This window comes from Leopardus geoffroyi, chromosome D4 (genome assembly GCF_018350155.1).
Source record: "Leopardus geoffroyi isolate Oge1 chromosome D4, O.geoffroyi_Oge1_pat1.0, whole genome shotgun sequence".
In the NCBI taxonomy this organism is placed as follows: Eukaryota; Metazoa; Chordata; class Mammalia; order Carnivora; family Felidae; genus Leopardus; species Leopardus geoffroyi.
In genome coordinates this window covers 32,809,371-32,828,163 of record NC_059342.1, presented here as the reverse complement: position 1 = coordinate 32,828,163, position 18,793 = coordinate 32,809,371, and the positions used below count along the sequence as shown (strand labels likewise).

The window sequence follows — 18,793 nt, the reverse complement described above, 5'->3', positions numbered from 1 at the left end:
CATACATAGACCATCAATGACTAGCTGCTGTTTAAAACCATCAAAGCTATGACACGGATGAGATGACCAAATGGTCTGGTGGAGAGAAGAGGCCTGTGTTTTGAGTTCTGCGGAAGGAAAAGAAGTGACTGGTAAAGGAAGAAGAAAAGCAGGAGTATCCACTGTCCTGAGAGCCAAAGGAAAACAGTGCTTCAAACGGGAGGCAGGCCAACTGATAGCAATAAAAGACTCGAAGTTTCTACAAAAACGTGGGCAAAGCCTGTGACTGGAATAAGTTTAAGAGAGAAGCGGGGAAGAATGGGAGAGAGTGAATAAAAGACAAATCTTTTAAGGAGTGTTACTATACATAGAGACATGGAGAGAGAGGGTGGGAGCTGGTGGGGAAGAAGGATCAAGAGAAGGTTCTTGGTTTATTTGAAAATGGGAGAAATAACAGCTTGCTTGGGTGATAATGAGAATTACCTAGACAGGGAACCCTGCTGGTATGGGAAAGAAAGGGATGAATTATTGGAACTATGGTCGTGTGTATAAGAGAGCAAGTAGTGTAGGTAGGACCAGAGATACTGTAGATATGATGCAGGTGGAAACTTGGAGATCTCCACTGATGGCTTCTTGTTGCTCAGTAAAATATAAAGTGTGTTTGCAAGGTAAGAGTAAGGATGGGAGAGAAGATGGGAAGTTTCAGGTGACAGAGGTATGAAACAGTCAAGCCAGAGAGTGGTAGAGGGAATGTGTGATGGGACTGCAGCATGAATTACTGGCACCATGAGGACACATCAATAGTCACAAACTGAAAGCAAAAGCACTCTGCATGCTGGGTGTTTCTCCACAGCCATATTTAGCTGCAGGGGTGCAGGTGCAGAGCAGATAGATAACAGGTTTTACCAGGGTTGAGTTCTATCTTGGGAGAATAACAAAGTTAGCAAGCTGGAGAGCTGAAAGTGTGTGCAAGGACACAGTAGCAGAAAAGATACGTAAGGACAAGAGGGGAGGGAGAGACTGAAAAGCGGGGAACATTACTAAAGCCCATGTCACAGGGAGGTAAAGGATTGCTGGATTCCAGGCACTAGAGTGTGGGCTTGTAACACAGAAGAAGGCAGTCTGAGGAAGATGCCTCAGATTGGGAGAAGACACTGGAAACGGACATATCTTGTGGAATGCCAAATGGTGAAGAGTGAAAACAAATGAACGACTCTTTCTAAAGGCTGTCATTCTACTGAATGCTGTATTAGTTCTTTATTACTGCAATAACAAATTACCTCAAACTTAATGACTTCAAATAACACAAATTTATACAGTTCAGTAGGTCAGAAGTCCAAAATGGGTCTCACTGGGCTAGAATCAAGGTGTCCACAGGGTCATTCATATCTGGAGGCTCTCGGGTAGAAGGCATTTCTTTGCCGTGTCCAGCTTTTATGGGTGGACTGCATACCCTGGCTCATGGCCCTCCTCCATCTGCAGAGCACATCAAGTGCCTCTCATTTCACTTCACTCTGACCTCCTCTTCTGCCTCTTCCACAGTTAAGGACCCTTGTGACTCCACCAGGTGCACCCGGATACCGTCAGGTCAGCTGATTAGCAACCTTAATTCTATCTGCTACCATAATTCCATTTTTTATGCAACATGACAAACACACCCATAGGTTCCAGGGATTTAGACAAGGAAACCTGGGAGTGGGAGTGCATTTACCACATTGTCTCATACAACCATGTGTATGAAGGGAAAATAACAGAAGAATAGAAAGTCATACATACTCTGTTTCAAATTCATTTCCCCCCTGGATTCATCTTTCTAATAGCATTGCTTATACCAAAATAAAAATTAATTTGAGATTGACAGAACACCTATCTGGTAGCAGGCCAGATACATGCTCAATGGCAACAAACACCTCTATAATTTAAAATTGGTCAGAAGTCATCTACATGAAACTTAATGCATTTACATAATCGTATTTCCAGGAACCTGAGCAAAGTACTTCAAGCTGAACTTACTTTCCCCCCTCCACTCTTCCTAGGGATCCCTTTCCTCATTGCTAAGGAGATGTGCCTTGTAGCCCAGTGACCTCTGGGCATGCACATCCTGGTATGTAGTACTGTATGCTATGCTCCCCATAATGTCAGTCATTATTCTTCCTGACTTTACTTCTGCTCTCTGGTTGAAGCACTTAAGATTAATGAAGCATTTGTTCTCAATCAAGAAGCTATTTATGAATATAGTTCCACTTACAATAAGCTATGTAGACTTTCTTTCTCTCATTACCAAGTGGAGGGAGGGAGAAGAATGATGTTTATTGAAAGGAAGAAGAAAGTACAAAAAAAATGATTTTTGACTTTTTAGCCTGTAAGAAGGTCCCTAACAGGAAGGCCTCCACATCATAGTTATGCTGTCAGGATAACTGATATCCTCAAATGTGCTGTTCTGTTTGGTTAAAGTAACATAATAATTATCACCCTGGCCTTTGTGAGCCAAGGGTTAAGGCCGCAGCTGTTTAGAATAATCTGCCTCTTCAGGAGGCAAGAGGTCATTGTGAATCCGAATGTATTCCCTCAAATGGGAGCGTGTGGTTCTGCCTAGTGTCTTAAAGGGACACCTCAATGGAGAGGAGCAGTGACAGAAGCAACCACTTGTCTACAAATAGCCAGTGCTCACTTGTAAATGCCCTGCCTTTAACAAGAATGGAGCCTTTCTTTTTTCTTACCAGTTTTACTGTATATGAGGATCAAAGTCAGCCTTTTAGGCTGACAGCCTCCCATCACCTGGTCTTAACAGTGTCTCATGGAATAAAAAAATACAGCATAAAACACATCACAGGGAGCAGCAGCGCCACCATGACCTCTCAAGGCCATAAGCCAATCTGATCTAAAAATCAATGTCTCTGATCTACAAAGCCACTTCAGAGCTCTTCGTAAAAGAAAAGTGTCAATGCTGTTGTCAGTTGGGAAATTGGATTCAGGAGATTATCCAGTTCTGGGGAAGGTCCTATGGGCAGAAACTAAAGTAAATATGAAAGAGTAAAGAAACTGCTCTAGTCAACCACCCGGTAATGCTAATTATCCTACATTAAGTAGATAACTAATTATAGTGTAATTACACTAGAAGTTAGTGCTGGATTAATTTTCAATGTAAACAAACAAAAATCATTCAAAAACATTATTCAAAAACTGGCCAATTGCTTAGCCTTCTTCCCACTCTAAAAACAAACAACTGAGAAAAAAAGAGCCTGGGCCTGGAAATCTGAAGACTTGAGTAGTCCCATGAATCCAGGCTCTCTTACCATATTGTGAGGCGATCCTGGGGGTAAAACACTTACTTTCTCAAACCCTGGTTCATTATCTGTAAAAGGAGATTTTTGAGACAGATGAAGAATTCTTTAGTCCTGCCAGTATTACATTTTATGGAAACTGTATGCTGCCTATATTAGTTTATATTTAAATCAAGAGTTTCCTGAATTTGTAGGTCAAAAGTTGAAAAATAAAACTTTTTGTAAAATGAAAGACTTCTAAGAGCATAATTATTAGTAATTTCTAACATCTATTATCAATACCATTATTTATATATCTGGGGAGCTAAACGGGAAATAAGGGTTGTGTTATGTGGTAAAGGTAACATAAACCTTATACACACAGATTTTCTTTACTAATATCCACCCAAAGAGAACTCCTACTTTAGAGAGAGGGCAAACACTACTTGAGATTCAACATAGCTAAATTAGGATTGTTTCATAATAGATGCACCTCCATCTATAGGACCCAGTCTCAATGCAATGTAGGAACCAAAGACTACCTAATAAACCACCTTCCTCCACCCACCAATCATCAAGCAGAGTAAAGAGAAAGGTACACAGGTAGGCACTTCATCATTCCCAAAGGTCTGAAGAGCCACCATTTCTAAGAGGTAGATCATTTTTACCTGAGATCTAAGAGTTGGCAGACTAAGGTACACTCCAGAGATCAGGAGTTCAGACAAATGCATTTCAACAAATGACTTAGATTCTTCAGTCTACAAGTCCTAGTAACACCATGGGAGTGAATTTTGTAGATACCACTACCTTAGGAATTTCCATACTTTAACTTTGTGACTATGATTTATGCAGAAAAAAGACTTCATTTTCTTTCAGAAGCCAAATAAAATAGCTATGTTCAGAGGGCATGAATAGCAACCACTACCCATCTATTGATATCACTTACTTACAGTTAAGCAGTAAAATAATAAACACCAAAATGTTTATCTTTAATCATTGTAATTGCATATTCCATTCTTTACAAGGAAAGGAAATGCAAATTCCAAATGGTCATCAAGGTATAACTTGCTCATATCTATTTGTTACTCCATTTTTAAAAACAAGCAAATAAGAGAAATAAAGGGCACAGTGAATAAATGTGAAAACATATTTTCATGTTTGGGTTTTGATTTCCTGAAACCATTTTGGGGGGAAAAGACCCAGAATGTTATGTTACACATATACAAGTTCTACAGAGTACAATAAATGCTTTTCAATAGATAATAAATGCATGCAATTACCAAGTTTGTGCATTTCATTAAACAGAATGAAAATTCCAACCTCTACAGGGTTTTTTAAATTTTTCATTACAAAATCTGCTTTTTTGATAAAATGGCAATATTCACCCAAGAATATAATATACAGCTACTTTTTTTTATAATTTCAAATAAAAATATTGAAGCAAATTCTCCTAAATTAAGTATAGTGAAATATACTAAAATTAAAAAAAAAAAAAAGAACTTAGAAGATAATGCAAACTGTCATGCATTCCAAACAGCAGGCAGATAAAGTTATATGAAGGCCTTGAAGCCACTGGTTTGTTAAAAATTTCCTTTAGCTCATAAAAACTATACTGATCCGGCCAATAATAACCCATTCCTATACTATTTCTGTTACTCAGCATCTCTAACTAGGTTAAGAAGTGCACAATAAATTTAGTATTCTTGAAGGTTCCCAATTCTAAAGGAAAGCTAATTAAAGCAAAATGGAAACACAAAGCAACACAATCAAGGGATTTTAGGGTCAGAAGAGACCTTTGACATAATCTCTAGTAGAAGCTTCTCATTACATTGTTTTAAAATCTTTCTTTAATTTAGGTTTTGTTTAGATTATAAGTATATGAGCTACTGAGTCAACCCTGCCCACCAAGAATTATATAAGATCATAAAAAAGCTCCCTAATAAGACACAGCATAAATGATATATACTTTATTTAAAATTTTTCACACTTAAGATGGAAAACTACAGTACAGGTATAATGCTGCCAAGCACAGAAGGCTGGCAACTCATGATCTGTCAGAGTCATAAATCTGAGTATGATGTGACTCTCCATGATAAGTTACCAATCTTCACATGCAGTTTTCACCATTTATGGCACTAAAACAAAACTTCATAGCCCCTGCCCCCGGAAAGGTCCCTGAAGAAATGCCTAAATTTCCCAGAAAGAAAGAACCACCAGACAGCTACATTATCCTTAAATTAAAAAAAAAGAAAATCTTATCCATACTCCTTTTTAACCTCTTTAACATGCTTATATTTATTTATCCTTTAAAATTCTATCTTATAAACTCTTCAAAATATAATATAGAACATCCTATTCTTACTCTATATAATATTAAGCACATGGGTTATTTTAGAATAATAGTAGTTAGGTTATTATTCCAGACAAATAACTAACATCTTTCTTCATAAATCAGAAGTGTAGCCCTAAAGGAATACTCAGGTATTTCACAGAAATACCCAGACTCAAAACATTTTTTTCAGTATAGGGATAAAAATAAAATGGTTGGGGAAAAACCTGAATGAAAACAATACAAATTCTGTATTTTTATAGTGAGAATACTAGCATTTTTAATCAGTAGTAACTTGTAGTCATTATTCAGTGGAAATCAATAAACAGATTGGAGACAAACTATAGCATTTTAAATCAAAAGTGATTAGGTTCACATTAAGAATTCAAGTAATAAGAAATACATGATAGAATTGGAGTATTGACAGTCTACAGACCTTGATAATGTTCGGCATGTACTCTCAAGTGATACTATAAAAGAGTAAAAATTGTTCCAAAATGAGTTTTATAAATAGTCACAAAAAGGCTGAAAACAGAACTGAAAATAAAATAATCCAATACAGTTGAGTTTTAAGCCATAAGCTCAAAGGTAGCTTTCAGATAGTTGTATCTATTTACCTGAGCAGTACTGAAATAGGAAAATAGGTACAAAGCAATGTTATTTATTAGAACAATTGGACGTACAACTTGAATCTGAGGATAGACAGGTATTTGCGGGGCTGGGGTGGAGGGGTGGTTCTTTATCTAATTTCATTTCATTTGAATTTGGATATAGAGCCAGGATCCTAGAATCCAAGTTAGGGTGCAATCTAAAATTTGTAACTAATCTCTTCCACCAATACATTCAGTTGAAGCTGCAATACAGCTTCTTCTTTCTTGTTTTAATTGACATAAACAGATAAAGAAAAGGTAGCAAAATGAAACACAGAGAGTACTGAAGCAAAACTCTGGAAACAGTGAGAGCACTAAAGGCCACAAATAAATGTCTGGTCCCTATCGCTGCAATCACAACCTTCCTACTTTATGCTTCACCTGTTCAGAAATGATCCAACACTGCACCAGGTGTGAGGGGTGCTACAGAGGTAAATGAGACAAAGTTCTGGATTCTGGTTACTTAAAATCTAACAGAACAGATGGGGCCAGAGCAATGCTCCTCTTTAGAATTGGTAAATAAAAAGACGGCTGGTCTGTGAGCACTGATCCCAGCCTTGCATAAGTCCTCAGTTACCTCGCCCAAGTGGACAGTGACAAAACCTTGTAATGCTAAGAGAATTTCCTCATGAATAAGTGAATTAATTCAAAACAGATGAAATAATACCTACAATGCCTTTACTTCCAAAATTTAAATTACTAATGCTTAACTCTATGATACAGTTATGGTTATAGTCTCCTTTTCCACCTAGCTTTATTGAAATGTAATTGACATATAACATTGTAAGTTTAAAATGTATAACATGATGATTTATTTACATATTGACAAATGATCACCAAAATAAGGTTTGGTAACACATCATCACCTCACATAGTTTTATTTATTTATTTATTTATTTATTTATTTATTTATTTATTGTGGCAAGAACTTTAAAGATCTTAGCAATATTCAAGTGTAGTACTATACATTACAGTATTTCTAACTATAAATACTATACTGTATATTATATTCCCAGAATAAACTGGAAGTCTGTTCCCTTTAACCACCTTTATCTATTGCCCCCAGTACCCCCCACCCTTGGCAATCACCGGTCTACTTTCTATTTCTATGAGTTCAGTGTGCTTTTTTAAGATTCTGCATATAAATGAGAGCATTTGTCTTTCTCTGACTTATTGCACTTAGCATAATGCTCTCAAGGTCCATTTATGTTGTTGCAAATGGCAGGATTTCCTTCTTTTATATGGCTGAATGTGAAATTTCAGTGTGTATCTATATATATACATCCCCCACATTTTCTTTATTCATTCATCCGTCATATGGGAACTCTTTAAAATGAATCTTTAAAAAACAGAACCACAGTCAACTTTCACATATACCTTATAAAGATAAATATAAGGTATTTCAGGCTACGTTCTTTCTAGCCTCCAGATGTGTAAAGTACTCATCATAAAAGGGAACAGAATTAGCTGGAACAATCACATTTGTTGTATAAATATAAATCCCAAGCAAAATATGCTATTGAAATATTTTGTATCCATGATGAATAAGTCTTACATTCACAAAGTATATTTAAAAAGAAAATCCTACAAAATAGTTAGGAATGAGAGTTAGTGATGTACAAACCAGCAATGAAACATCATCTGACCCACCCCTGCACTGTTAGATCTCCATCAGCTCCTTTGGAGCCTCCATTAAAAGGAGCTGTAAGTCTCCTCTGGAACCTAAAACTGACAATGTGAGATTGATTCCTGAAGAAGTCAGGTCTAAGGATACTTTTAAAATGCAATCATTCCAGGGGCACCTGGGTGGCTCACTCGGTTAAAGCTTAAAGCGTCTGACTCTTTAGTCAGACGGGTTTGTGAGTTCAAGCCGCACATCAGACTTTGTGCTGGCATCACAGAGCCTGCTTAGGATTCTCTCTCTCTCTCCCTCTCTCTCTCCCTCTCTCTCTCCCTCTCTCTGCTCCCTCCCCACTCATGCTGATTTCATCCATCTCAAATACGTAAATAAACTAAATAAATAAAATGCAATCATTCCAGCCACAAAACCCAAAGAATCATACTTAACGTGTCTGCTAAAAATTAACTGTAACACAGCCATACTAAATAAGGGAGTTAAAGCCAAAATATTGATATTACCAGTTACTTCTCTGCAATGCTTAAACTGCAATTCACTGATTTCTAAGGAGAAAAAAGTAGGAATAGAGCTTCCTAGACAAAATTCACTCAAACAGGTAAGTTGAAAAAACAACTGACTCACTGTGAATTTGGGTCATTTCCACTTAGAAATATTATGTGGGTCTAAAAATATCATCGTAAAATTGTATTCAAGAATTTCCATTTCTGGGCCACCGAGGTGACTCAGTCAAGAGTCTAACTCTTGATTTCAGCTCAGGTCCATGATCTTATCATTGTGAGACTGAGGCCCAAGTCAGGCTTCACACTGAACATGGAGCCTGGTCAAGATTCTCTCTCTCCCCCTGCCTCTGCCTCTCCCCTGTGCATGCCTGCAGGAGTGCTCTCTTGCGTGCACTCTCTCTCAAAAAAGAATGAAAACTAAACTTTGTTTAAAATAAGAAGTTTCAATTTCTATTGCAATTTGAAAGAGATTTACATGGTATCAAGATTAAAACACAAAAGACATATTTTCCAAGGTTGTGAGAGGTTAACATAAATAGAAGCTTTAAATCAGTTCTAAAGAGTTATTGATGTAGTATTTCCTTCTTAAGACATGCTAAAGGAAAACAGCACAAACTATCAGAAGCAGCCTTAAAATCAGGGTGGGTGACTTAGGCCTGGCCCTGGCTCTGCCATGCAAAGACAATAGTACCTTGGGTAACAGAACTGCTCAGTGTGTAAGCCCAGGAGTCAAGCAGTAACTGTGGATGAAACAGAGAATTGTTCACACCTTGGTGAACTGGGTTAGAATATCTCTAATCTCTAAACCTATACTTCAGGGTAAATGAGAGGACATCACTGGCCAGACTGATGCTACAAAGCTTTATGTTGGCTCATACAATAAACACAGCACATGCGTGGTAAACAAGAATTGAATACACTTATAACAGCAGGACTTTCTGGCCAATTTTAAGATACTCTACACTTACATAGTTTTTGTTAACATAATGATCGCATCAAAGGAAATATTAAAATGTTTTCTGGGCCCACTAATAAAAGACTTCTTAAATAGAAGATAGTACCTCTAACACCAAACAGATAAGATTATTTGGGCTATAAAGAATGTCCAGGGGCGCCTGGGTGGCGCAGTCGGTTAAGCGTCCGACTTCAGCCAGGTCACGATCTCACGGTCCGTGAGTTCGAGCCCCGCGTCGGGCTCTGGGCTGATGGCTCAGAGCCTGGAGCCTGTTTCCGATTCTGTGTCTCCCTCTCTCTCTGACCCTCCCCCGTTCATGCTCTGTCTCTCTCTGTCCCAAAAATAAAATAAAAACGTTGGAAAAAAAAAATTTAAAAAAAAAAAAGAATGTCCATACTTTCCCCCATTTTCCCCTCACTATCTAAAGTGAATGCCAGCAATAAAATCACTCAGAAAGACATTCTCAGACATGTTTAATTTATAGTCACCATATGTCGCTTTCAACCCTGAGAGCTAAACATACATATCATGACATAAATTTTCATCATGTAAGGCATTTTCCTTATATTGTCCATCAGGTTTTTAACTCTAGTTGCAAAGAAATTTAATTCATTGTCATTGGAGATCACTGAGAAATAAAGCAAATGCTACTATTACAATTGAAATAATCTGCTCTGAGATCAAGAGTGAGGGTACAATGTTGAGATATAACAGGTCCTAACTTTCAAAAATGCCTGATAGTTCTTGAAAGAGACTTTTTAAGAAATATCAAGGCAGCACATAATTAAGTGAAAAAACAGGTGACAGGGTAGATTAAGTGAAAACACAGGTGAGCAGAACTCAATGCTTGGATGTAAGCTAAAGTTTCAACAGGTTCATCAGGAAAAAGATTTAAAATGAGAAGGAATCTATGTCTCCCAAGTGGGGTATCTTATTTTTGAAAGATTCTGTCTCAAGTTCATGGTAATGCTTAGCACAGGACAGACTCCAAAGTTTGTTGAAGTACGAATGCATGAATGAATAACGGGGGAAAGACCTCATGTTAGTGGAAAAGTTACATATGAGCATGGTTTCATTAGGGGTCAGCAAGAATCCTCACCTTGACTGTTACTTAGAATACATTTTCAATAATTGCAAAATAGAGCTACGTCAGAAAATGAAGTAATATTTTAGACTTGCTTTGATGAACTGGCACCCTCTGTAGGCTCCTGAGTAGAGAAGTGACACCTAGAAATTTATTTAATATTTCAATGATGAACAGAGCCACCAGAAAGGATGATTTGAAAAGAAAATACTGGAAAGATGGGTAAGTGTAGAAGTGCACACAAAAGCATGTGCACAGCCTTACCTTATTGCTAGATTTAAACGTGTCCACTGTGGGCAGAGTGAGAAGAGGGGTTAGAATATATTAAAATAAGCCACTTACTGCTGTCCATGCATTTCTTTTGCACCGGGCACATAGCCATCCATCACAGATCTCGTGAGAAGGGATACCATAGCAACCTATAATATAATAGAATGGATTCATGAATTAGGTCTTTCATATTTTGGCAATATGATACATCTTAGCACTGAATACATAAAATCGGAATTACTTGCCATGATACCATTCTTGATTCTCACTGCTTAGAACAAAACATAAACCAGGCTGTCTCAAAGATACTTTTGGTTCTCATGCCTCATAACTAACAGGATCAGCACCAGGAAACATGAGAGTATGGGTCGTAAATATTACTAAATGCTCATAATAGTTATCAAAGGATACTGATGATAATTCTTGCAATAAGTAAATTTCTAAATTGTTGGGTCCAGTCCTTTACTCATACAAAACATATTTCAAAATAAGCTGCAATTCATGAAGCAAAATCTGAAGAAGTTTTAAAATAACACAATAAATAAACTCTGACGTATTTTGCAAATTAATGTAATTTAAAATTACATTTCAAAAATGTTTAATTAGTTTTAATTTCAGTGATAGGGACAGAGGATGCACAATTCACGGTTAGTGATGAAGGGGTATCTTCAATTCTATTTGTCTATTCAGTTACATGTCTGACTCAAAATAACTGTGTAAGGAGATAGCTGATGATGCAAATATAAGCAGCAATTATACAGTACCAACAAACACGTGTTATTCCGACTTTCTTTCAAAGGGTTTTAAGAGATTTAAAGAAGTAATTTTTAATATCAAATTTCCATAACATTTAAATAAAAGAGAAAATAACAGAAATGTGATTACCAAAGAAAAGCCTATCATAGTTAACCAAGGCTATAAAATGTTTAGTTCAGACACATGTTTATGAAATACTATGGCTAAATTCTATAACTAGTACATTTAGGAATAAAAACTAAATCCTAGTTTTTTGTGAAATGATAAATTGGCTGTTATATTCTATAATAATACAGGGTGAACGTGTGTGTATATATATATGGGTGTGTTACAAACTGACACAAGTACAAGAATTGCTATATTTTAAGTACATTATGTTCAAATCTCTTGGGGAAGCTGACAATATGCAATTAATCAATAAATGATAGGGAAACCATTTCAACTTAGTCAATGTAAGACTGGTGTTTCTCAGGGGTAAATACAGAAGGTATGCCTACCTTGTCTGTGTGCTACACTGACAGAGATAAGCCCTACAAAAGTATGTTAATATGACATATAATTTTGTGAGATCTGGAATATTAAAATGCTTTAAAATAGATTTAGAATATTTTCACATTTCAGAGGATTTACAAGGCAGGCTAATAATAAAAAAAAAATCTATCTGCCATTTATCCATGATGTGAAAATACCAAACTGAGACAGGTATGGAGCCCTACCATCTCAGTCCGGGGGGAAATAATTGTAATGACTGTTCTCCCCTGGAAGGCAAGAGAGATCTCTTACTCTTACAAAGAATAAAAATTAAGCTCTATGATTATTAAATTTAACAATAATTCCCCAAACCACCAAAGAAATATTGTTTTCTTTTTAAAAAGTCACAAAGAAAAATAATCATGAATCAACATGTGAGCTTAAAGTCAAGTTTTTACAAACTATATCTTAAAATAAGTAAAATTCAAGTGTATGAAAGGAGCCCCACAATGACCCCATTATCTGGACAACAAACAAACAAAACTGCTCTTCACTTACACTGCACAAAACTGTAGAAAAAGGGATTATTATACTTACTCATACTTTCATCAGAAGCAATGTGAGAAAGAATGATCTAACCATTAAAAATGCCAAAGTTCAATGTAATACATTTGGCAGGGGACAAACGGGTAAGAAAAAAAGACTATGTGAAGCACTGAAAGCTAACAACTGATGAATGAGAGATTCATTTACTTGCATGAACCCGTACGCAGCACTTTGCACAGGAAATCAGAAGACTTGTTCCATCCTCTTCTAGAAAGGCATTAGGCGGAGAATATTCTATATTTTCTTCACTATAAATAAAACACATCTCTGGAATGAGGGGCTTAGTCTTTCCTCCCGGAGTAACAACTTCGTCTAATTTTGTCTCCCATCTAGAATCATTTTCTTCATTGCTGCTATCTGGCTGAAAAACATAATATTCTCACATGAGTGATTAACATGCAAAAAAGTTCATCATTTGTTCTGGTCGCTCAAATCCACTAACAGGTTCCATGCACTAACTTCCAGCTTCTGTTCTTCCTGTTGCTTTCCTTGATATAACTATTAGCTTTTTATCAATGTTCCTCTTCAGGCTCCCATCCAGAAGCCAAAGCTGTAGAAACAGGAGGACATTCTGTACATCTGCTTGTACAAAAAGTGATAACCTGCTAAAACTATATTCTTACATAAGTAGTTCATGGAAAGCATCAATTTTTCTGATGAGTTTTTATTCACTTCTTTATTTCCACTAGTTTAACAGACCTGGTTTAATTTACTGAAGAATTTTACCTCTCACACTTGAAAGAGTGTATTCAAAGACCTCAGTTTTAATCTGTGCAACAGTTTTTAGAGAATTTTTGAAGGTTTTCACCTCACCACAAAGTTTTAAAACATCAAGACGGAAAGATCTGGCAAATGTCACTAAATAAGAAAATATGTACAAAACAAAACTGTCATCTCTCACCAAAATATATGAAAAGCATTTAATTCTTAATTGAAATTCTACTTAATGAACTATCCTTTAATCTCCAGAGTTCTTAAATTAATAAATTTCCCTATATCTTATCATTTGAGTGAGAATTTTTTTAATTATTGGGAAAATACACAGGCAGATTATGATATAGCAATCAGAGTCAATACAGTTAAGTTTTTCCAAGAAAACACAGACATTCAATGACTAAACAGAAAATAAAAACAATGTGTGTTACTCGCAAGGGCCACATCAAAGATAAGTGAGAAAACTACTTCCTCCATTTACAAAGGTCTGAAAATGTGGTATATCACACATTTTCATGCCTTGAAATGGTTGAACAGAAAGTATTTACATGGACTCTAAGAGAGATGCAATCTTAAACAAAATACTTCTGATTCAATTATTAAGAATATAACTCAGAACAGAATGCTCACATCAATACACTTAATAGTATAGTATATCTTAAAATAGGTCAAGAAGTTCCACCCTTACTAGATTCCTAAAGATCACTTTGTCCAAGACAGTGTTAAAGAATGTGGCCCACAGCAAACTAAAATGCCATCAGTACTACATATGTGAAATAACATTGAAAACAGCACCGTGCATAGCTGGCTGTGAGGGTGAACTGAACAATTCAGTTTGTATTGAGTCCTGCTGTATCATATGTATGTTCCACAGGAGAAGAGAGACACTTTAAATGTGGGCCCAGAGGTGACATGTTATTGAGAATGATATATTCAAACACAAAACAGAAAGTAGGGCTAAGTTCTCTCTTTGCAATGCTTCTACTATGGTTACGCTTTAAGTTCTGTGTTTCTTTTTTTTTTTTTTTTTTTTTTTTTTCCAACGTTTATTTATTTTTGGGACAGAGAGAGACAGAGCATGAACGGGGGAGGGGCAGAGAGAGAGGGAGACACAGAATTGGAAACAGGCTCCAGGCTCTGAGCCATCAGCCCAGAGCCTGACGCAGGGCTCGAACTCCCGGACCGCGAGATCGTGACCTGGCTGAAGTCGGACGCTTAACCGACTGCGCCACCCAGGCGCCCCAAGTTCTGTGTTTCTTGATGAAAAGGGTAGAAAGAAAGGTTGGAACTTCCCCTTGACTGAAATAAACCAAGACTGACAAATAAACCAATCATTTAATTAAAACAATAAAGCACTATCAGAAAAATGTCTTTCAAGTAGCACTCAGAAATTCTGTTTGCTATTCTGTAACGGCCATGTGGGTACATACATATCAATGCCTTCCTTTTCATGTGCATACTTACCTTACAATGATTCACCTGTGTTTTTACGGTCATACAGAAAGTGCAGCAGTGAAAGGACACCTTGACAGCGACCCCTCAACCCTTATTACCTTGTAGTATGGCATAAGAAGAGCACAGATGGCACAGTGTGGCTCCATTCTGGCCATGGCTGCGTTATACTCCTGTTCAGCCACAAAGTTTGGGGACTTCGTCTGCCAAAGGTGGACCAAAGGCTTCGCCCAAGACTCTGTTTCTTCTACTTCCTCCTCAATCGATGGAACCTCGGGCAATTCTTACAAATCAAGGCATGAAAACACTGTGAGCATGGGACCCAGGGAAAATTCACCCTGGTTATAAAAGAAGCAAACATTCCAAAGTACCTGTGATATTAATGTCAGACAGGAAACGTATTTTATCTTTCAAATACATACTGACAGAAGCAGAACAAAAGGAATGTTCTTTTCATCCTCCTCATCTTCAAGCGCTAGATCAGATCTAATGGCCAGACAATGAGTCTCCTTTTGACACCCTCCCCATTCCTGCCAGGAATGACTAAACTGTCCCCTCCTTCAATTTCACTTCTGTGTTTCCACTGCTACCATTAATAACTCACATGGTAAAGTAGCTTTTATCTGTGAGATTACCTTCCAACTAGCAGAGGAATTTGCTAGCCCAGTAACTGCCTTGCCAATATTTTTCATTTCTTCACCTAACATTGTATGTGGCTAAACAAAAATTTATTAATTGAATGTCATTTAATTTTTGGGTTCAAGAATTCATAACAATATTTATAGAGCACCTATCAGATGCCAAGCAATACACTGCCATTACATGAATATGAAGGACAATTCCTTTTCAAATCTTATTTATTCAATATAATGCCCCCCGAGGGTTAAGTCTCTTAAGCACATATATCTGTTAATGTGAAAGAGGCAGAGATCTACTCCACAAAAATACCATTTTACCAAATTTTATAGAAGGCCAGAAAAATACAGAAAGACCTAACAGGTTAAGAGAAAAAAATTCCTCATGTCTATAGCAGGGGACAGTATACCAGGGCAGGTGGCAGCCATCACAGCACATCTAGTACTTAACATCTACAGCTGTGACACATTCTAAAACTCCTCACCAGTAGCTGTCACAGTCTTACAAATCAAAATTGTCAAGCACTGTCCTCAAGTCCCAAGCACAGGTGCTCCTGTGAATCAGTGCGCTCCAGCCCTTGCCTTGTTGACTTACCTGTTCTAAAAAAAAAAGTCAAAATAGATTTGCTGAGATGGAGAAATAAGATGGGCTAAATGAGGCTGAAAATAACTCAAAAGACATCAAATGCCAACTGAAGTGAAAGGGAATGTTCCTGCTTCCATGGTGGTAGTGGTATCATCATCATCATCTACAGAAAATGCTTAGTATTCAGCCAGGCAGTGTTTGAAAGCAAAACAAAAGGTAAGAATGTTTGCAGTGAAGTAATCTGATGCTAAACAGAAATCACTTCCACCTCAGTCTCCCTATAATACAGAATAGAAGACTTTCTGTGAACACTTAGATTTGACAAATGAAAGATGGGAGTGAAAAGTCAACCAAGAATTTGAAATACCATTAGGTCCTTAACTTATAGGCTAATATCTCCCAAATACACACTAAAACTGGGATATAAACTAAAAGAAATCCTTTGGGTTTGAAGAGCTATTGCCTCTTCCTGACACACTATAAGTTCACCATATCACTTACTTTATTATAAAAGGTTGAAACATACAAGATAGATGATGCCCTTATCCCTTTGGTTGGTCATAAGTAAATGTGCAGAGTTTTCAAACTATCTTTAGGGATGGAGGAAATACTATTACCTCCTAAAAGCCTAACAAAGAGAAAGAAGTAAAGGAAAAGGACAATTCCTAACAATGGAGCCAGAGAGTGTGGGTAAGACCCAGAGCAAGACTTGACCTAGGACAGCCTGACTCAAATTGAACACTTCCCATACTTTCTCAACAGTGACCTGGTAGAGAATCTTGCTCTACAGATGTCCTTCCCCAAAGGTGATGTTGTACTCTGGCCCAAAGAGTATCTTCTGTTTGGATAATCTCCAGGCCAGAATACACAGTGAACATAACTATGTAATCGCATCACTTAAAAGTGGCAAGGCAGCAACACTGTGCAGCACCAAGTATAGGGAACTGTTACTCCAGAGACCTAGTTTTAAATTCAAGCCCTTTGGTGCTCAGTCAGTTAAGTGACCGACTTCAGCTCAGGTCATGATCTTACAGCTCGTGGGTTCAAGCCCCGTGTCTGGCCCTGTGCTGATAGCTCAGAAACTGAAGCCTGCTTTGGATTCTGTATCTCCCTCTCTCTCTGCTCCTTCCCCACTCGTGCTGTGTTTCTCTTTCAAAAATAATAAATAAAACATAAATTTTTTTTTTTTTAATTCAAAGTCTTTGATCAAAAGGCTTACGGCTTTGGGTAAATAGATTCTCACATAGTGAGAATTCCTTTCTCACCTACTTAAGAGCTTTTTTTTTTTCTTTTTAATTTTAAAGTGAAATAGTAAGTGTAAAAGTTCTCTTTAAAATCTGAAGTGCTGGGGTGCTTGGGTGGCTCAGTTGGTTAAGCATCCAACTCTTGATTTTGTCTCAGGTCATGACCCCAGGGTTCATGTTCATGGGATTGAGCTCCATGTTAGGCTTTGAGCTGACATTGCAGAACCTGCTTGGGATTCTCTCTCTCTCTCTCTCTCTCTCTCTCTGCCCCACCCCTGATTGAATGCACATGCATTCTCTCTCTGTCAAAGTAAATAAATATTTTAAAAAAATAAAATCTAAAATGCTAGAGTTCTTTGTAAAGTCTAAAGTGACATACTTAATATATACATTATTATGTAAAATCCATCTAATCATTTTATTTTCATTTGATCTGTTTATCAATTAAATGCTACAATATTTTATGAGGGGGAAAATATAGTGCATTTAATCAGATGATTATTCAGATTTTACTTTAGCTTTAAACGTCAAAATCACTGGCACATTTTTGAAGGTAAACATTCTGTCCTCCTGAAATTTCTTCATCCTCTCCTCCATCTCCCAAGAACTCTTGCTTACCCTTGACCCATGGCATTGGTCAACCACAGACTAACCTGGCTATTGCTTTTCATAGATTAATGACATTCATTTAAAGCAAATCTCAATCCCTTAGGGAACCAAGAAGGTTTTGGGTGTGGGGAATCCCTTTGGGATATCTAAAACTTTCATCACATTACTTCAAATGAAAACTCTCCCTTTTAGCCTCTACTCCTGTTCCTGGTTCCATTTTATTTTATTTTTTTTTAATATATGAAATTTATTGTCAAATTGGTTTCCATACAACACCCAGTGCTCATCCCAAAAGGTGCCCTCCTCAATACCCATCACCCACCCTCCCCTCCCTCCCACCCCCCATCAACCCTCAGTTTGTTCTCAGTTTTTAAGAGTCTCTTATGCTTTGGCTCTCTCCCACTCTAACCTCTTTTTTTTTTCCTTCCCCTCCCCCATAGGTTCCTGTTAAGTTTCTCAGGATCCACATAAGAGTGAACACATATGGTATCTGTCTTTCTCTGTATGGCTTATTTCACTTAGCATCACACTCTCTCCAGTTCCATCCACGTTGCTACAAAGGGCCATATTTCATTCTTTCTCATTGCCACATAGTACCCCATTGTATATATAAACCACAATTTCTTTATCCATTCATCAGTTGATGGACATTTAGGCTCTTTCCATAATTTGGCTATTGTTGAGAGTGCTGCTATAAGCATTGGGGTACAAGTGCCCCTGTGCATCAGTACTCCTGTATCCCTTGGGTAAATTCCTAGCAGTGCTATTGCTGGGTCATAGGGTAGGTCTATTTTTAATTTTTTGAGGAACCTCCACACTTCCTGGTTCCATTTTAGTACACCTTCATCTACTTACTTTTTTAAAAAAATACTTCTACTTCCAATATACAGATGACGAAAAATGTTTTTTTTTTATTGCAGCTTTGAGACGTTTCGATCATTTGGCATCACTATGCCTAGGAATTTCCTCTCTTCCTCTCTTTCTTCAACTATAGTTGACTAATGAACCCCTGAATGAGTCACTGTACTCATTAGTACATAATCACCTCACA

The 18,793-nt window shown here is 37.2% G+C and overlaps 1 protein-coding gene across 18 annotated transcripts in view; it reads right to left on the bottom strand.

Annotated features, from left to right (window-relative positions):
• Positions 1–18,793, bottom strand: part of KDM4C (lysine demethylase 4C) — a 428,186-nt gene that overhangs the window by 139,988 nt on the left and 269,405 nt on the right. For 11 of the 18 annotated variants that reach the window (XM_045468819.1, XM_045468822.1, XM_045468815.1 and 8 more), the window contains 5 exons: positions 14,770–14,951; positions 12,650–12,863; positions 10,742–10,818; positions 9,052–9,100; positions 3,276–3,334 (listed from right to left, as the gene is read on the bottom strand). In XM_045468819.1, coding sequence (XP_045324775.1) covers positions 3,276–3,334; positions 9,052–9,100; positions 10,742–10,818; positions 12,650–12,863; positions 14,770–14,951 — 581 coding nt within the window. Of the gene's footprint in view, positions 1–1,305; positions 1,456–3,275; positions 3,335–9,051; positions 9,101–10,741; positions 10,819–12,649; positions 12,864–14,769; positions 14,952–18,793 lie in introns of those variants that run through there. The other 7 variants (XM_045468829.1, XM_045468825.1, XM_045468828.1 and 4 more) reach the window with 3 other exon arrangements.